We start from the raw sequence: 21,090 nt of genomic DNA on the forward strand, positions 1-21,090 counted from the left end.
AAGTTCTATTTGCTGAGAAATAATAGAGGTAAAATAAATATAAACATATATTATATTATAGTAGATTATTATAAAAATTATACATACATATATATATATATATGTTTTGTCTTTTTAATCACTACTACTGCATAACCACTTTCTCCATCTGTTTGTGTGTTTATGCTGTTACACACACTCGGAGTATGCGTTGCCATTATTGATTGCTTAACCACAGAGGTGACACCAGGGAAGGATGGTCCATCTTTTTTTAATGACAAGAATTTATAGGGGGTATAGCAGACACAACATTTTATCAAGAATACTCAAGGTGAATGATAAGTGACATTAAGGCCTGACATAGAAAAGTGGATTTTTTTTTAATCACATACCATAAAGATCAAAACAATGTAAAAAAGAAAAGAAATAAATAATAAAGAAGAAATATGGTCCTCTGGAGTAATTACCACACGACTACAGTGTATACTTCACTGTAAGATCATTTCTTTTCTTGTCATTCCAGGATAAATTGAATATACATACCGACTCATCAGTTTTGCTAATGATATGCTTGGCTAGTGACCCTATCATTTATTTGGTGTTTTTCTTCACAGAGAAATTTGGTGATGTACATTACTGTTTGTGGTAAAGCCCATCTACAGCATCACTCATGAGAAACAAAATCATAACGTGGCTTTAAAGAGTGTCAAAAGGAGGAAAGAGAAACAGTACGAGAGAAAACAGAAGGCGAACAGGTCAGGAAGCGGAGAAGGATAAATCATTTTTGGAATACACAGTTATAATTATCAGATATGCACATAAGGACCACCCTGAATTTTAGATAAATACAGTATACAATACACACAATACTGTTGGTACATTTGATCACAATAGTAGACACATAATAAATGCAGACACAGAGCAACAATGAGATCCACTACTAAGATCACATTTCATCCAATGTATAAACTTTTAGAAGTGCTTAGATAATAATTATTTTCATCAAGGGTGCAACTGTAACAGAAACATGCCTCAAATATCAATAACAGTGGCATCACAACACGCCTTGTATTGTGGTCATTGTAACTACACAACCCAAAGCCATGACTGCAGTCTAATCAAAATAGCAATATTATAATGCTCAAATTATTTTTCATTGTTCAAAAACAACATATTCTCCAGTTAATGACACCTAAAAAGCTAAAGTACTCAGAGAAAAAAAACAAAACGAAAATAAGTTACCGTAGTAACAAATAAGGTAAAAAGGCAGTTGTTCCCTCTCATGGCACTGTAGGTGCCGTAAGAGTTTGCTGGATTTTACCGTTGTATTAGAAGTAAAGCAGCCTCTGTGTGCACTTCAATTGACAGCTGGGATGGGGTAGGCTGGATCAATCCAAGGGAGCGGATATTAACACATGTCTCTTCAGATTTGAAGCAATGTTGCTGTTGTCCATATGCTTCCAGGTCACTTTCTCCATACTGACACTTAAGTTTGTAATGTTGATTGGCGCCAAAAATAAGTTTATACGACAAAAAAAAAAGGCAGTGTTTTTTAAACAAGAGGAAACAACACAGTCAAACTACTCAGTAATGAATGTAGCTACAACAGCGAGGCAGCTTGCTACTGTTCTTTTTCTCTCTTTTTTTTTGTACTGCTCTTGTCGAAAGCAAAGTGAAAACCTTTTACATGGTGCAAACACTGAGCGAGTCTGACCTTTAGACTGTGTATGAGTGCATGTATGTATGTGCAGTGAGTCTCTGCTCTCCTCAGGTGTCCAAGGTGTGCCTGGGAGCTCTGTGGGAGTTCTCCCCTCCCTTTCCTTTCACTCTCTTCTCACCTGCCAGAGGAACATACTTTTTTTTAGTCTTTTTACGTTTCTTATCAGAGCACCACACTCTCTCACAGTACTCTTCCACTTTTTGAGCATCCCCATAGCCAATCAGCTGGAGGAATTCCTTGTACCACAGCCTGGAGTGGGAGCCTGATGCCAGGGATGGTGCCAGAGATTTGGGGCTGATGCTGGGGCGTGGTGGGGGACCCATGGAAGAGTGACACAAAGCCGCTGCTTTTGCCCCATCTCCATCATTGACCATGTGGATTGCTGATTCCACCTTCTCTCCTCTGAGCACATGTAGAGTGATACGTAGCAATGTGTGCACATATCCGTGTTCCACCGTCTGACATACGTACACACCAGCATCTGAACCTCTTACACGTAAGAACAGCAGCCCATGTGAGGTCACAACAACTCGTTCATCACCTTGAACCTACATGAAGCAAGAGATAAAACAACTTTTTATGCCACTGATGTCATTTTATGAATTAGGTTGACAGAATGTCAGTATTTTAATAATATGCTTAACTCAGTGACTTTTTTAAAAAGATTTTTAGGAATATAACCTTTCTGACTTTCTCTACACTACTGAATTAGATGGAATGTAAGATATACGCATTTAAATCTGTAACAATCTATGGACCTTGTCATCTAAGTAAATGTGACAACTTGTTTATCACAATAACATACTTAATACAAGTATGTTCGTTGTATTTTAAACATGCATCAGACTTACCTGATGGTTCTCCCCTCCTTTCTGGAAGAACCAAAGGACCTTGGCTTGAAGTGATCGCGGGACACATTCCAATAAAGTGCTATTGCTCTCCACCCCGTACACCAGCCTGTCTTTAGCTCTGTGCCATTTTTCATCTACACACCAATACGCACACATCATAAAACATAGTGAGGCAAGAAAAATGACATTGAGCTGCTTTGACCTTTCATTAGTTGGTAAATGTACATTGAATTGTTCATTGTTCTTTTGCTATAGCACAAGTGCACCAATCACATAGTTTTTTTTAAAAACGGTTTTTGCAACATGTAACCATATTTGTCTGACAACATTTTTAATATTCTAGTAAATACAGGCAAGTGGCCATGCACACCCACACAAACATGCACATCCCACAGTTCTTTTATACACTAACCATCAATTTGCAGCCCATTGCACAGCTGGACAGCGTTGCCATGGCGCACATCCTGCCGCCTGAATCGTCGGCTAAAAAGTGAGAGAGAAGCAAAAAGAGAGTAATTTTGAACATGTGATGAAAGTGCAAGCGATGGGTGAAAAGAAAGACAGAGAGAACGTGAGCGTGGGGAAAAGAGAGCAGGAAAGATGGAAAGAGGAAGAGGGTGATCAAGTGCATACTGATTGGCATTACATAACATCTGGCTGGCATGTCTCTCAGTGTCTGTGATAATGACTTGGGAAACCAGCTTCACAGCATTGTGACTTTCAGTGCAAGATCCTGAAATGGAACCCGAGGGGGTGTCTACTATTAAAGGTGCAAACAGATGATAGCTCTTGCAGACATTTGCGATAAAAAGAAAATGACTCCTGTACTGAAGGCTGTGTATATATGCTGTTACCTCCTGCTGGGGTAGACTCCAGCAGGGTAGTATCTGGAGCAGGTGATACCATCCCAGGCACAGTAGGGATCTCTGGCCAGACAACAGTCAGCACATTCTGAACCATAGAGGTCACACTGATGCAGTCTGACCTGAGCCAAACCCTCTTCTGACCCAACATACAGCTGTTGCTGTGAACCAAAAAAATGTGGTCCATTAGAATTGATTTGCAGGCTAATTAAAATGAGACTTTGTATATACATTATGTCTTTTCCTCAGATCTACTTAACAACGCACAGGCAATCATGCAGATCATGTCAATACAGTGTTATGCATACTGTCACAATGTTATCATCTTGTGGCTAAACAGGAGAACTGCAGAACTGCATTAGTAACACAAATAACTATTCAGATTATTGTCTTACCCTTTTAGGTGATATTAGGATCTCTGTCACTGGTGTTTTTACCTGCAAAAAAGGGAAAAACTTTACTGTTATTTAAGAATAAAGCTGAATAAGTGGTTGGTTCATTGTATGCTATTAAAAACCATAGCTGAAAGCCTCTTGTCATTCTTCTGTCCATACCAAATCAGCTCTTAATGAAAACAGCAGCAACCACTTCTTGTTGAGTAATTTTCAGATGTAACTGATCTTAGTAGAGAAGAGCTAATGTATTCATGTTATAATGAAGATCTCTCAGCTGTCAGGTTGAACAATCACACTTGTACTCTTCTGATGATCGAAAGCAAGAAAATCAGCAAATCATTATCCTCTCGTGGTGTCGCTGCAGCAACTGAATTATGGTGTGGACGTATTATAATGCAGAATTCACTTGGGAACAAAGTCTACTTTGCTTTCACATTCTGGAGCAAAAAAATATGGTACCCTGAAAACTTCTAGCTCTTCCAGCAGCACCTCCTCCATAGTATCTGTGTCTTTGTTGTAGATGGTGATAAATTTCAACACCACTGAGTCATCTAACAGAAGGAGAGATAAACATTATACTTCTGCAAACAAAAGCAAACAAACAAGTTATGTGTGAAATGGTAAGAAAATGTTGTTTTAAAACTATTTATGCAATGACTTTGTATTTGTTTTTACAGAACACCTATTAAATTTCCTTGGTGTCTTTTTTGATGAAATACTCATTACTTGCACGTTTTGCATGGATTTATGCAGTCCAGTACAGTGCCTATACCTGTGCCAATGTAAAGAACGTGGTAGTGTCCATCTTGGGCTTGGACTCTGTCAACTGCAATCTGGGTCAACTTTCTTCTGCCTGGTTCTGTCTGTAATAGGACTGGTCTATGATGTTGCGGAAGGACTGGATTATACATCACTGGGTGAGAACGCAAAAAACGCAGGACCTCATCAGGGAACTCCTTAGAGCTGGAGAAGCCACCACCGTTCACTTTACTGGCACACTGTGATGTAAGCAAATAGAGAAGAGGATGGGACAAAGATAAGCAAAGACTATTTATTGCTTCCTCACTGCATAAGTTGAAAAGAAAAAAGCTGACACGCATTAGTCATGCTCAAACTGCCCTGGCATGACCTGCTAAGGTAGCCACAACAGTGCTGACATTCACTGACACTGCTCTGCATTCTTTCAGCACTCTGTATTTTAAAGGACATCCGCTCTGAACACAGACTGGATGTGAGAATAGGAGAGTGCCCTCGATAAACAATGCTGGTGAAACTGTTAATTAAATCACATAAACGTGATTTATTTCAAATTTGGGTCTCACAGATCCAGGTCGAGGATAGGGGACTCTGTCCTCATAAGGTGTCCAGTGATGCTCAGGTCTCTCTCTGAAGGCGAAAGGCCCATTGAAGGCTGCTCTGATGTCATCCATGTGATAGACACAGACTGCATAACCTTTAAACACCGTACTACAAAGAAAGGGTTCATCAGTAAATTTGATAGAGAGCGAAATTCTTTAATGAAATGCTGACATCTCATTTCTCACCTTGTTGTGCTAAAGAGGCAAAAGACTTCTGGGTTTTTCTCATCCTTGTTGTTGAGCACAAACACGTCCTCTGAAACACAAAATGTATCATTTAGATTTAGTGTGTATATTGTTGAGCACACATGAAGCTGACATTTTTTTGTCTCTTATCATTGCCATTCTGAGTATGTTAGCATGCTGGCATTAAAATTTAGTTCAAAATTTTAGAGAAAGGTTTTTTTTTCATGCAGATGGTTAGATGTGCCTTTAATGCATCTTTGACATCTCCAGTAAAGCAGTGGGAGTTGTTCATTTATTCTCATGATGTCTCATTAATCACATTTTTCCCTCTAAATGGGATGGTTTGTGTGGCAAAGGCAGCAGTAATGAATGAGACATTGACACAAGATGTGATGAACATCTGAAACTTGTAAATGTGGATGGGTGCGATATAAAAAGAAGAAGAAGAAAAAAGCAATCATTAGATAACGTGGCTTGTAAGGCTTTGTTGTTTCTTTACCGAGCTCATCAAAATGCGTATCGATGCCATTGGGTCCAGCCACAGAGCAGATCAGACGAGTTTTCAGGAAGGAGGTCCATCTGTTCACCAGCATCCTCTGTCCTCCTTGGTCATTCTGAGAGATAAAGGCATGTATAGGTTTTAATGTCACGGTCAGTATAAACATTTTGGTTGGATTTTGTTTCTGTAGTGTTCTCACCGCACAGACCCGTCCAATACGGGAATAAACGGCCTTGGTCACACCTTCGGCATCCATCTCTCGCTCAGTGAAGAAGAAGTAAACTTTATCATCACCTCTGTCATCATTGTCAGGTATAACTGCAGACCCAACAAATTTGGGTTCTGTAGGAAGAAGAATTAGTTGCATACAATGAAACATAAAAAAAAAGTGTTATATGAACATTTTTTTAGGAAAATAAATGTGAATATATCATTTATTAAGAAAACATATAATAAATATGAAAAAATCTCAAAGCTAGTACTAATTAGCACAGTTACACTGATCAGCCACAACAATAAAACCCCTCCCACACCATAAAAATGACTTCAGTGCACCTCCCCAGCAAAAGTGTCTAACAATACAACAAAGAGTGCATGCCCCTAAACTCTGGAGGTCCAACTGAGATTGAGTACCTGTGGCACATGCCGGCGCAAGTCAGATCAAGAGGCCCTACCACACAAACTAGTGGACCCAGTGCATTTGCTGCAAATGCTCATGAGCCAAAACCACAGGACACCCAGGCAGCTGGTTTTGATGTTGTGGCTAATCAGTGTATATTGACTTTAATTATGTAGTGTAAATCATGAGCATCTTTTTTAACATGATTATAAGCCTTGAAGCTATGTTTGAGAAGAAACATGTGTGCCAGATAGTTAACGTCACATTCGACACGAGTAGGAGGTCACAGTTTGCACTGCCACGCCATATGGACATATTTGCCCTTCGCATTAATAAGGACATGTTATTACAATCCTGTAATGTACACCAACCATTTAGCTGGGATCTGTCGTTTCTTTCTGTGCGTGTGTAGGTCTGGTTGTTAAGTCGACACAAAGCACCATCGTTCTCCCAGTAGTCAGTGTAGAGGCCAATATAAAGCTCTCCTCCTAATGTACACATGGACAGACACAAAGTAACAACAGTGCTATTAAAAAAATAACAGCAGTTTCTTTTAATGTGATTAAAACTATACAAAGTATAATTATTTATTAAAATAAATTAAATAAAAAGACCACAAGGTGGCAGTGTTTACTGGCCAGAGGAGATTTACATGCTTTACCATGGAACTAAAATGAAAACATGGTTATTTCACAACTGAGCCTTTATCTTTTAACCTCAGATGGGGAGGTGTTGAGTGGTAAGTTGAGCAGTTCTTACTGGATAACGCTGATGTGCAGGAACTGTTGGGGTCATATGGACTTCGTCCTCTGCCACTTGTAATGCTCTCTTCTTCAAGAGCAAACAGCCTGTCCTGAGGAAAACATGCAAACACTTTGATATATGTGTAGTTATTTTCACAGGGATTCACAAAACAGGGCCACAAACACACACTAAAGAGTTACTCCTGCGCAAAAGCTTTGACAGCACCTAAGCAAATCCCTTAAGCTGATGTGTAGAGGAATAAATCGAAAAGAACTGCAGAAAGGAAAGATCAGAAAATGATGGATTAGAATGAGGGAGGAAGATAGATGAGACAACAAGTGATGGATGACCAAATGGAGGACTTCTGTCTGGATGGGTATAACCAGCTATTCTCTACTCTTATTTCATAATGAGATCACCACTTTTACCGTTCAGATGCTAACAGCTGAAGTATGCACACACAAACAGACCCACACATGCTTACAAATACAGATCTGAACTCCCTATAGAACCACAGCTCACATGCTGTGGGCCACCAGTGATTTTAACAGTCAATGGCAGTCCAGGGGAGATGTCATATACTGCAGTGATTTATGTGCAGCCACAGAACCCTGCTGTGAGGTGACTACCCCCCTACGCATGACTGTAACAGAAGCCAGTTCTGGGGTTAAACTCATTCATCATAAGAAGTGGCCTATCAAAACTAAATGGAAAAGAGCAAAAATACATCTAATCAATATTACTTCCAGTCTGTACTTTGGTATGTGATTTGTGCTTTTATTGAAACATCTAAGCCACCTGATATTACGTTGATTGGCCATTGGTTGGCATAATCGATTTCAATAGTATCTATTAATCTTGGTTTTCCTAGTGTATACATTAATAAGATCAAAATTAAAGGTAACTAAAGACTGAATACAATCTCAAGTACTACATGTATGATTTCGGGAGGCAATTTGGCATGTAAGTTTTCTGTGCTTACATAAATCAGCCATATCTGAGTTGTGTGCTCAGCTATGAGCATTCCAATGACCTGAGTGATGACTGAGTGTGGTTCCTGCCTGGAAGCTATCCCTGGCTTGGTTGACCTACTGGACAAGTGCTGGAATGCAGGGCGGAAACCTTATTCCTTCTGCTCACTAAATTTATAAGCAGAGAGTGTCCACATGGACGCTCACATGCACAAAGCCTTATGCTCTCCAAAACCAAAGCTTTACATCTACAGCAGCATGTGCAGTGTTTTTACAGCAGAGCAGACCCAGGGCTGAAACTTTATCAAAACACTTCATGTTCATATCCATCATAAGGGGTAGGATTAAGAGTAAAGAACCTGGGATTAGTTGCTCATTTTGATGCCAGTACCTCGTTGTGAAATCCACCATTAACCAATCCAACATCTTTTTTTAGTATAAATATTGAAAGTGAATAATTAGAATGATGTAACAGAACTAAAGATCATAATTCACAATTCTGTTTGACCTTGAAGTGTCTGAAATTAAGTTTTTTAAACTTTTGGTACCTAAAATGATTGTTGTTGTTTTTTTGTTTTTTTTTCTGTATCTTTTACCGTTTGACCTGAGTTTGTCTTTTATGTTTGGTGTGATTGTACAGCACTTTAGTCAGCCTTAGTGGTATGGTATGGCATTGTATGGTTCTTTCTTCTGGGCTCACCTGCCATGTATGCCCAACTCTGACCGCAGCACAGATAGGGTTGAAGGCTCCTGTTCCACAGGCCAACAGATGGGTCTGGTTGTACTGTTGTAAGACCTTTATGTAGTTTGCACACTCTTGCTGTTGGAGGAATTACAAGGATGAAGGTAAAGTCGGTAGGGAGTTGTTCTTTTACACTGGGACCAAACAGTGAAAAATGGGCAATGGAAACATGCCAGGGTGTTTCTGGATCATTAATAATATTGATAAAGCATGTTCAGGTTCATAATCATATACATATCAGGCCAATAAATATTCAGCTGGTCATTAGTGCTTACTGTTAACAATAATAATAACAACAAGTTATAGCAAAGAACATAACCATCTGTATATTCAGTCATATTTTATTGCAGAAGCCTTACCTTTTCCCTCCCTTTCATGAGACATTCCTCCACCTGATAGTCTGTACTGGCCCACTGGATCTGAAACACAGCACAATTGTCCCTCCACATTTACTCTTTACACTCTTTAAATATCACACAAAAGAATTGTTATGGCCACTGATGTGTCTTTTCCTGTCTTCTGTCAATGATTGATGTATCTGAGTGTGTTCTTTTTCCCTGTGTCTTCAGTTTCTCTCCCGTTTTCTCATTTCTCGGTTTGCACATCTTAAATTTGCTTCTTCTCTCTCTACCCTCATCTTAGTCCCTCCCACATGACATATAAGAAAAGAAGAAAGCAAGGAAGATCAATCGTGAAAGAGGAGTTGGAAAAGCAAGCATTTCATGCTTCAAAACTATAATTTTAAACCACTTTGCAATTAAACCCTGCATGTGGTACATCTGCAACATATGTCCATTGTTTTGTAATAACCCCCCACTATATTTTATGATGTCTTCATGAGCATAACTGTTTCCATGACAACATATATATATATATATATATATGTTTGCTTTTAATTTTAGGAGACTGTAAGAGAAATGTGGTAAGAATGTCAAAAAATATCTTTCTTTTTCATTATTACGCCTAGAATTCATGAAGAGTCGAAACTTTGATCATGCACTTGATCATATATCATAACCAGTGACTTCTCTCCTGCTTTTACCATGATTTATATATTTAACGTCAAGACTCTGTCATACATTGCGGGTGAAAGGGATACACCTGTTCACCATCCCTGCTCATAGCTCCGCCAGCAAGACTGGAACCGAGTCTTTGTTGTTACTTAATACGCTTTTTTCATCTCCTTTGTTGACCGTCCACCTGTCTGAGACTGAAATCAATTTCAGCACACCACGCTGAAAGATGTCTTAATTCCTAAAATGCATCTGGAGTCCAGAGCAGAGAGCAATCTTGCTAGAAGGGAAAAAAATCAAAGATGAAAAGGTGTACTCTCTGTAGAAATGTTTTCACCCTCATTGTAAAAAAGAGGCATGACACATGGCTTGAATATACAAACCAAGGTGGGAGGAGAAGTTTTGAAACAACTATTCAAGTGCTATTTATATTCATTTGTTGATTAAGCATTTGTGATGATCCACTGCATGTTTAAACTTTATGAAGCTTATGTGTAAGTTCAATAAGGAAGGAATAAGGAAGCTGTAATCACTCATGTGTCTGCTTTGCTGGGTGTTCGGCTGCTTTTCTTTTTACCTGTCTACCGTTTTCCCACACTGCCAGTCTTACAACTGACATCGTTACTCTAGTCCATGGGGTGGCTGTAGCTCAGGTGGCAGAGCAGGTCAGCCACTAATCAGAAGGTTGGTGGTTCGATCCCAGGCTGCCTCCTGGCTGCATGCCAAATGTTCTTGGGCAAGATACTAACCCCATGTTTGCCTACTGGTGGCGGTCAGAGGGCCCGGTGGCGCCAGTGTCTGGCAGCCTTGCCTCTGTCAGTGCGCCCCAGGGCTGCTGTGGCTACAATGTAGTGTGCCATTGTGAATGACTGAATGTAGTGTGAAGTGCTTTGGGGTCCTTAGGGACTGAGTAAAGCGCTATACAAATGCAGGCCATTTACCATTCATCTTCTCACCTGCCCGCTTTGAGCCAGCCATAGTTTAAATCTGTGCTCTCCATCGCTCTCCCTTTCAGACTGTCTTTTGCGCAGCCCACCTCCTCCCCACCTCCACCTCAGACACTTCAGCCAGAACACTATTCAAGTCTGAGTCTTCATCTTCACCACCACTAGACTTCAGGGGTCCTGTTCTAAATCCTATCACAGCTGGGATTCCATTCTGCCATCATGGGTCATCTGAGTCTAATCGCAAAATACATTCATTTGTCTGTCTCCGTAAATCATGTTCAGTTCTTCCAATTGATCTCTTCTTACTGAGCTTTATATTGTCATATTGTGCCATTCTGTGATTATAATTAAAACTAGCAGAAGTTAAGTTATAACAAAACAATTTATTGATGCCTAAGCATTGCAGTTGTGCCAAACGTCATATTTAATTGACATTGCTTTAAAATGAGGCCCTGAAGCAAGGCTGTCTCGTTATGTTAAATGCCTGTTGTTTCACTTCCTCTCTTCTTTGTCTCCTCTGCTCGCATCTCATCAGACAATGTGAGGTGAGGATGTAGAAATTCAGAAATGAGAAAGGGGAGATGTGTTAATTGCATCCTGTCTCATTCTTATCGCCGCCTCTGTCATTCTCGAATTGTTTCCAAATGTTCCCAATTAGCATTTGGCCTTGTCAGTCCTGCTGGTTTGTCTGTTTCTCCCACTCTCCTCTTGTCTCTATAACTTTTAAATAATTTATCTGTTTTTGTGTTCACCCCTTAACCTTACAGTGCCTGTTGTTATGTAGCTCTCCAGTAAGTTTTAAAAAACGTCCTCTTTATTTATTCATTTCCATATTTAGCTCATCATTTTGAACCCATGCCGGATAAAGAAGCGTTTACATTCATTTTGGCTAGTCTATAGACTTATGGGTCTAAATATCGCAGTTGCTGACAGGAAGGAAAGAAACCAGGCTCACCTCTGCATGGTGTGTGTTAACCTGGTCCAGGCTAAGAGAGAACAGAGCATTCTTGGCACCAACATAAAGCCTCTCGTGGCCCTCATCCAGCAGCATGGTCTGGGGTTGAAGTGACACTCCATGTTTCTGGAACACCCAAGTCCTGTTCAGCTGCCAAAGCTCTATATAGACAATACAAATAAATTGATTACAATAATAAACACAGCACACATTTAGATATACTTTACATGTATGTAGCTTTTTGACTGTAGTGAAAGTCAATTTCAGCCAGACACCCTTCCTCAAGAGATTTCTAACAACTGTAGAAACCTGTGCCTAAAGTCCAACTGCTCAAGTGGCCAAGGTCATATTGCAACATGTGTTTTTGATTCATACCAACCTCATGAGAATCACAGACAGCAAAGGTTATCTTTCCATCTTATGTCTCCCTTCTCAGTGATACCTATATCTCACTTCAACAGTGGTTATCATCCCTAAATCTGAAAGAAATGACAAATAAGTGATTTCTTAGAAGATGACTCTTTTTAGCTACATCTCGAAAATGCAAAAAAGCTGAAACGATTCAGGAAGTAATCTTTTGTATAATAGAAGGGTCATTTGAGTTGCACTAGGCTATGGTTTCTTGTACTGAGAGGAAGCAGTTTTGTCAGACAGGAAAGCGAACTGGCTCCTTATCAGCCATTAGTTTAGATGAGCTGCCACTCCCTGTCAGTTTTACTTTAGGTGATTTGAAATCTTATTCTAAAAAGGAGGCAGTGGACCATCACATGCATGTCATTTTATATAAACATAAACGCACCAGCAAACACGGTTTGCATCACAAATACCACCCATGCACATGCACACCTGAGATTGAGCTTGGCAGGCTGCCCCACCATACCTGCTCTCTGTAATCTTCATGAAAGACTGGGGGAGAGGGATTTAAACTAAGTCCCAGACTTCCAGAGGCATGCACTTCCTCTGGGTTCCACTGGCCTGAAAAACCTTTCATTAACACATGATCGGTTGGGCTAGGTGCCCTCGTAAAGGAAGAAAGAGGATCTGGTGTGTGTTAATGGTGCTTTTTGAGACCTTAGGTCAAGCCAACCAGACAAGCTAGAATTTGTGAAAAAAACCCAAAACATTTATTCGTCCTACTTTTCATGAAAATGGTAGTTCATCTTCACACTGTACATCAAACTCCTTTTGAAAGAAGAGAAAAAAAAAATAACCTACTTAATCATATTACTGTACCAGCCTTTGGACTATTTAAAACAATACTGAGGTGCCTCTACGTGCCAGGGCTGCAGGGGGTAATTGTATGATTTGTTTTTCTAGGCGCTGTATATTTTTAGTGATACTCGATCTCCAAGATAGGAGGAGAGAGTGTTTATCCTATTTTGCAGATCACTCTTGGCAACAGTACTCCACTCCGTGGAAAGTTTTATTTGTTTAAAATAGGATTAGGTATCCACAGAGGAATGGGTGATTGTGTATGTTTTGTTGCTATTAAGATTTCTGCGTTGGAGACAAGTGACAGTTTGTTTGAGTAGAATTAAATCTTTGGTGGTTAGGTGGCAGAGACGGAGAGTGGCAGTGGTGTTCTGCCAAGGCTCAGACATGCTTCCTGTAATTATCTAATCCACACACATACACATACAGACAGCCCCCACCACACATACACGGAATTCTTTCAGTTTTTGTGTCACTCACATGCAGATTTTTTATCTCCTTAATCCCTCTGTGCTAAGCTGGACTTGCATTGAGCACAATCCTCTAACACTGGCTTTCAATCAGCTCTTTCTTTTTTCTTGTGATGTCAAATTTGCAGCTACTCACTTAGATGACTGACTTACAGGGCAATTTAAAATGATGGAATAAACAGTGTGTAAGTCAAACCCATTTTTCGATCTGCTTTTCACTTGTCTATGTCAATAAAGATGAGTTGCAGCTGATTTATATGGACACATGCACATAACAAGGCACTAAGATAGACCTGTAGGAGTCTCTCTCTCTCACACACACACAAGAAAAACTGCAAATAAACTTACATTTAATTGTGTAGATTTGTTTGTTACATTGTAGATATATGGTGTTCACCTCTTTTGAACTGGAATGTTTTTACAGTAAGCAATGTTCATTTGAAGAAAGAAAAAGAAAAGGAAATGCAAAAATGCAAGTTCTAAAAACCTATAATCACATATAAAAAATGTTATAATTACAGTTGAAGTTACAAAAATACAATCAGTGGATCTTCTGATTATACAGATGAACTGAAGGATGTTTCAGAGGAGTTGTTTAAAGATTTCTCCTCTGTTATTATAAGTGCATGCCACCCCACTGGCTGAATAAAGGAATGGGGGGATTTCCACAATTCTCCACACTTCTCTCTGTCTCTCTCTCGCTCTCTCACCATCTGCAGCCAGTGACAGCTCCTTAGCCAACAGCTAAGTAGTTGGAAGGAGGAAGAGGGTGTTTCTCTACCAGCAACTTTGCCAAAGAGACACATGGCCCTACTGTGATCCCACTTCAAATGACAGACACAAAGAAAATGGACTCCCACAAGGCACACACTTTCATCGGTTGTCTGAGGAGTGCTGATAGATGTTTAAGGAGATTTGATGTGATGAAATCAAAATAAACTTTGTCATCTCTTCTTTATCCATGTATGGAAATACTGTTTTGCTGTATGAGGGGATACAGTATGTGTATGCGTGTGTCTCCAAGTGTGCAGCAGTACTTTAGCAGCATTTCATCTATGGCCACATAAACCAAGGTAACTGCACACAGGAGATCATGGAGAAAAAAAGAACATTCCCCTGGAAACTTAAAAACACAAATTAAAGTATCTATCATAATTTTGTATATTGCCAAGGACTAAGCACACATTTAACCTAAACTTGAGGTAGACAGGCTCGTATTTCCAGCAAAATAAGCTTACGCGTATTACACTGAGTAATGGGACTTGTGCAGGAACAGAAACAAAGAGAATTATTGAAGTGAACTGTTAAAGGGTAAAAAAAAATGAGAAGGGGGTCTGTTCTCCTGAAAGCCTGAGTGAGACTGCAGAACTCCTGGGGGTGGGGTCAGGAGCAGAAGAACTGTGGTGTTATGCCATTATCGGTATACAGCCTTGTGTTTCTATATTCCCTTGTGTGAGGGGGAATGATGTCACAGAGCAAAATGAAACCCACATGGTGTGTCTGTGGAGGGTGAGACAGAGTGTGCTTCTCTGTAATGACAAGAGTGCAAGTATGTTTCCTGAATAAAGTTATAAATTAAGATAAGATAAAAGATAAAAACCACATCAAAAGGCAAGCAGATACATACACCTCATACGTACTTCATCTCTTTGCAAGGTTTGTGAATATATCACTGTGCCGTCTTTGACTGACATGTAATTAAAGCCTGTCCCCATCTGTTACTCCTTCAGTCATATATGAAGTAGGCTATGTGGCCTCTGAGATAAAAATGAAGGACTTACTGGATAACTTGATGTATATCGGCGCTGTATGTTAAAGGACCAGAATGTACAAACTGATTTCAATGTCAATTCCAGCACGGTGAATGCAGTACTGTCCACAAGTCTTTAGCCACACTAGCGATTTATTGAATCATACTAGATATGTGGTGTATATGGAGTTTTTCAAGACTTTTTTCAAGGTTGTGTTGAAAAATTTGCTAAGCTCTCCAACACCACTGGCTGAAATGCATCCCCAAACCATGACAGAGCATCCAATGTGCTTTACAGATGGCTGTGGACACTCACTCTTTTGAACATAATTAGCTGCATATAATTAGCTGGGGACATTAAAAACGCTTTGGATCAATATTGTGTGAAACCATTTATTACAGTTCTCCTCTCTTCTTATTTTCCCCCCAAAAGCTGGCAGAGTGAAATAAGAGAGACCTTTCCTGTTATTTACTCTCTTTGATGCACCAGCCTACAACAAACAATATCCACAATGAATCCATCACTTTTGCTATCCTTCATCCTCCTCCCTTGTAATATCATTGCAGCTTAGACTCTACAGAGGCACCATTTTTGTCCTATCTATGCTTCTCTGTTACAAACTTAACTCACCTAGTCTTCATGCTCCCTTCACTGCAAAAAGGTCAGAAAGGATATTAGAGTTTCACCAGCTGCCTTCCCCTCTGGACATCTCATTAATGAACCAGAGAACACATACATAACACAATGGGTGAAAAAAAATGATGGTGAGATGTACACACACAAAATGAGAATATGAGAAGGGTGATTGTAGAGGCGACTGGAGAAGGCTGAAAGATGATCCCTTTTCCTGTGCTAGCCTAAAAGGTGTGATTTACGCCACCATTCCCTTCATTTTCTAGCTGTTTGATTTAAGGTCTACAGTATGACTTGTGCTGTGACCGCGATGCAGTGTGGTAAATGCTAATTATAGGCCTCTTCACACACAGAGGCAAGAAACATAATGGGACTCCTCACTTAACACATTATATGTAAGTAGAAAAAACAAGCAAAAATCCCCATTTCTTTTGAGGTAAACACATCTAGAGTCACACTGGTGTTTTCCATCTTAGCCCCAGATGAAAGTCACCCACATATTCATCATTTCAAGATTGTAAAGTACACAGAAAAAGCTTTTTCTTGTCTGGAGTGGCACCTCTAAAATTATAGTTTCAAAGGACATGAGTAATTGCTACCTGTGCTCACAGATGCTTGCACCTCTGCTGCCTCTGCTCAAATCACACAGTTTTACAGTTTCTACTGAAGAAAGGCAATGCTAAGCACAAGCTTTGTATTTCTCGACCAGTGTATTTACTTATCTATACCTACACTGTAACGTTTCTTTAATAAAAAGCATGTTTTGCTCACTCGTGTGAAAGAAATAGTAAATGATGAAATTCAGCTCACAAGTTGTTGTTTTTTGTTGTTTTTTTTAAACTTTCTTTCTCTTGAAGTTTCCAATTGGACAAAATAAAGAAAGTGCATCTGTTTATTTATATAAGCGGTATGCAGTATGATTTTAACCTTGCCAGAACACCTTTTTCCCCTTTATTGACTCGCTGCATTAAAATATTTTTGTTACTAAATGCTTACAGCTTTAGTGAAAACGTGTCCTTGGCAGACGACTGAGGAAATTCCTGGTCAATTTAATTATTTTAAAATGGTCATTATTTTTCTTCCTTTTTTTTTACTGTTCTGTGTAGGTATCTATTATGTGGCAGGAGAAAGTGATGTTTTAGCTTTGCTAAACAAGCAATTTATTGTTCCAATTTGTTCATAAATTAAATGCACACGTTTCTGGGTGTGACTTTTTTTTTCCAGCTGGGTCATTAGAACTATGCAAACTATGAAATCTGCTGCATCAAACTCTCAGCAGCTTAGGCCAAGTATGATGAAAGTGCTGAGGAAGCAGCAGAATACATCTAAGTCTGACCACCTATCTGCAGCCTGTCAACATGCTAGCTGTGCAACAGCTTCATTAGCAGCAAAATTGATGGCTGTCCTAAAGGAAGAGCTCATTTCACTTCACAGTCCTGGAGAGCTGAAAAAACAACCTGCTGCCAAGCACCTTGAATGATGCAAATCCAAACTGCATGGCTCTGTGGCCGAAAATTTCAAAACAAACAGTATCTTTTTATTTTTGTTTTATGGTCAGCATATCTCGCTAATGGGGGCTTTCTGTGCTATAGTCCAAGACTTAGGGGGTTTTATTGGGCAAAAGCCCAAGCAACTGAGATGCATTAACATCTTTATGTTATTTTTAAAGTCTTTTAAATCTTTGCAGCAGAAGATTACGGTCAAACAGCACAGAGTCTGTGTTTGTAACTCGATACACCATATGATTTAGGTAACAGCTCGGAGTTAACTGGATGTGTAAGCACATGAAAGAATGAGTGGGATTAAAGTGAATTAAATGCATTTAAAGAGGTCTTCACTGGAACAGAAGTCTCGAAAAGAACATTGGGAAAAGATCAAAAAAAGAAATAGTGAATAATTCTGCCATAAAACGTGCAAAGTATGGCTCACATAAAAGCGCAGAGAGGTCCATACTGTATGGCAGTAATGCCATCTTTAAAACACATGGTAATGGGCCCAGAGGAATTCAATCTCACAAACTCTGGAAATTTGACCTGTTCATTTATTGAGCTTTCTATTGATCCCACATCATGGATCGGCCCATCTAACCAAAAGCAGAATACAAGTATTTCATTATTGATATTATAATATTTTCTTTCTCATTATTAAACCTTCTCTTAAATAGAAGAATTTAGTTTTTCTAACCTGCTTTGATACCAAATGTTATGATAATATGGTCATACTTCTAGGAATAGGTTAGTAAAACCACATCCATCTCTTTCCATCTTCCTGAACTGCATTCAAATTGTCAGTGTGTGAAGAATTTACAGAATTTCTTTCTCCGGTACATGTGTCTCTCTTTGTTTATGCATATGTGTGAGTTTAGGGTGTGTGCAAAAAATCACTGACAGAACAGCCCATGAGGCATAAATTAGGACTTAGATGTTTTTCATTCCATAATGATAGGATCCAACTGCAGCCATTTCAAGCTCCCCTGTGCTAGCCAGAGCATGTAGCGAGAGAGAGAGAGAGGAAGAAAGAGTGCTAGGTGGTATGTCAGTGAGTGTCTCAGCTCGCCCCTTGGGCAATTAATGAACCGAAAGTAACAATCATAATTAATACCTACTTTTTGTGACTAAGCATATCAGTGGTGATTTTCTAACATTTGTTTTGGTGCGAACTTTGCCTTACTTTTCATTGTAAGTTATTGTGCTATTGCTGACACATGAGCAAAGACGAGAAAAATAACGCGTGCAGTACATATCATAAAACAGCACACCCTCTTACTGATGAACCAGACTTGTCAGCTTTCATAACTGAGTCCAAACACGTATTTTGGAGTTATTGACCATCCAAATTCCACACCTATTTTCAACCATGACTAACAGGCTTATGTGAAATCATCACCTTCTGTTGCTGTAGAGATCAAAGAAACTGTGAGAAAAGGCCAGTGTTTACTCAAGAGTTTTATCTGCAAAGATAAAACCCTCATTATTGTCTAAGAGATACACAAAAATCAGTCTACATACCAGGGCATTGCAAACTCCCACACACACTTTAACTGGCACGTGCACGCACGCACATTCCCGTGCACCAAGAAAAGAAATAAACAACGTTTCCATCACACCACCAGTATAGCATGAGAGAAAGCCACATTTTAGATTCTCAACCACCATGGCTGGGGCACCAAAACAAACTACAAGGAGGCTCCTTACATATCAACAGTGGGTGAAAAAAAGGGTGCACTTCCCAAAGTCTTCCCTGAGCCAACGCTGCGCAGTGCCAGGTTAAAACATAAATCTTCAATAAACATCTCATTACACGGTAATGATAACTAACAGCATCCTGAACTCACGTCCAAAGAATAGCACTTTTTTTAACTTCACTATTTTTTCACTGAGCATTTGATGCATCATTTCATTGCTTATGTATAACTTTATGCATATTTTCTGCAGGAAACTATAATGCTTTAAAACTGTATAAAAACTAACATTAGCTATTAAATTTTTAGTGCAGTCATCAACTATGCTACAGTCACTACTGGCAGAGAGCAGAAGTCTATTAAGTATGGACAATGATTTTGCATTATACCTGTCTCATTTCCAATTTCCAGTTATTAGTCTGTGCAGAAAAATCAAAGTGCGCTGATTAATTTTTGACAGTGTCAAAAAAATCAAATTGTCTCTATATTAATGAAGCACAGGAAGCATTTTAAAGCATGCTATATAAATATTTATTGACAAAATAAATGAAAAGAAACACACATTAGATATTTCTTACCTTTGTTGGAGAGACGTATCCTTGGGTTGATGCTGTGTGCTGTGTGTGTCATGCCCAGCAGAGCAATATACAGCAGCATCAGTGAGAGATACACAGTCCGTATGCACTCTACCATCATCATTGACATAAACATTCTACATTTGCCTATTTAGAAGCCATGCAAGTCCAGAGTCTCAACGTAGCCTCCGAGGTCTTTGGAAAAAAGAAATTGCCCACAGGTGTTTGCTCAGCAGCGTTCTGCAAATACTGTTCAGTAAGATACAATCTTTAATATAACAATCCAACAAGAGCTTGCTTGGAGGTAGCAGTCCATTTTCTAATGATCAAAACAATGTGAATTGGCTCAGTGTATCTCTGCAGCTTCTATATAGCCCCTGCTTTCCCCTATAGCAGTCGACTGAAAGCTGCATCCACCCACTACCTCTGTGGACAGGGTAGTGCTTTGGGTATTATCCTTGTTTGGTTTTAGTAACCAGGGAGAAGAGAAGTCCACTTGCCACATTCACGCCGCAGTGCTCACTGTCCTCTGTCCATATGTCAGTCCGTCTGGTTTTTTTTTGTCTGTCTGTATGAACAGCTTAGATCCACTCTTTCTGATGTGATGAATGAAAAGAAGGTAGAAAAATCAGATCTATGAATCCCACAAAGGTGTAGATGCTAATTTGTAAAACCTCAGTGTATAAGTCTATCCCAGTAGGAGGGCAGACAGGCAGATCTGGAGCTGGAGCTGGTGTGCTCTGTCTTCAGTCTGTGTTCCTCCTCTTGGGTCCACTGGAGCCAGTCATTCTCTGGACGAGAGCCCAAGCAAAGGATGAGTAGAAGAGGGGAGGAGTGGAGAGCCTCGTGCCTGACGTGCGGTCTCTCTGCACTAGGAAAGAAAGTAAAGCTCCAGCTCCTAACTCTGCTCACGCTCAGTCAGGGAGGCTCCAAACCTCAGTTGAAACCTCTGTCAGTCACTTGAGATGGTTTCTACCACAGCTACTGATCTGGGCAGAGGCCACCTGCCACAGTGTGGTGTGTTTGAGTAAAAGCCTGTGTGTGTGTGGTTAGAAATGGACTGAGTTTGTATCAGATAGAAGGGCTGAAAATTGCCTGCTCCTTCCTCTAAACTGCCTCAGGATCTGTCTTTCCCTCCCAGGCAGCTGGATTAAGTGCAGTGTGTCTCCCAGGCAGACTTCCCCTCCTCTAATGTCACTCTACAGACTACCCCCACTTCTTCTCTACCCTTGCTCTACTCCTTCACTACCTTCATTTGGCTCCTGCCCCTTCTGCATTAATATGGACCACAGCCAAGGTTAACTGGCACTTCTTTTCATTTTCAATTATTTCCCTCTTTGTGCTTGTTTCCATGTGGATAGTCATTACCACTGTTACCATGGGTTTCCATGTACAAGGTTCCTTTCATGAAGATTTTTCCTTTCTT

The 21,090-nt window shown here is 39.8% G+C and overlaps 1 protein-coding gene across 1 annotated transcript; it reads right to left on the reverse strand.

Moving 5' to 3' along the window:
- Positions 1–234: 234 nt before the first annotated feature.
- Positions 235–20,838, reverse strand: sema3e (sema domain, immunoglobulin domain (Ig), short basic domain, secreted, (semaphorin) 3E). Its single transcript, XM_004553293.2, has 17 exons — positions 19,668–20,838; positions 11,843–12,003; positions 9,287–9,346; positions 8,886–9,005; positions 7,230–7,323; positions 6,842–6,958; positions 6,051–6,193; positions 5,852–5,966; positions 5,353–5,422; positions 5,131–5,275; positions 4,581–4,806; positions 4,268–4,359; positions 3,809–3,850; positions 3,405–3,574; positions 2,963–3,033; positions 2,551–2,684; positions 235–2,247 (listed from the first exon to the last, which is right to left on the reverse strand). The coding sequence occupies exons 1-17, from the start codon at positions 19,798–19,800 to the stop codon at positions 1,747–1,749; spliced, it is 2,394 nt and encodes a 797-aa protein (XP_004553350.1). The 5' UTR covers positions 19,801–20,838; the 3' UTR covers positions 235–1,746.
- Positions 20,839–21,090: the final 252 nt, after the last annotated feature.

This window comes from Maylandia zebra, linkage group LG7 (assembly GCF_041146795.1).
Source record: "Maylandia zebra isolate NMK-2024a linkage group LG7, Mzebra_GT3a, whole genome shotgun sequence".
NCBI lineage: Eukaryota > Metazoa > Chordata > Actinopteri > Cichliformes > Cichlidae > Maylandia > Maylandia zebra.

Bases quoted from the DNA above. Each gene is read 5' to 3' on its own strand.
- sema3e (XM_004553293.2), bottom strand. From the start codon at position 19,800: ATGTTTATGTCAATGATGATGGTAGAGTGCATACGGACTGTGTATCTC. The intron at 4,807-5,130 runs GTGAGACCCAAA...CTTACATCACAG, and splicing joins CCTATCCTCGACCTGGATCT to TGTGCCAGTAAAGTGAACGG. The intron at 2,685-2,962 runs GTTAGTGTATAA...ATTGGTGTGTAG, and splicing joins CAATGGGCTGCAAATTGATG to ATGAAAAATGGCACAGAGCT.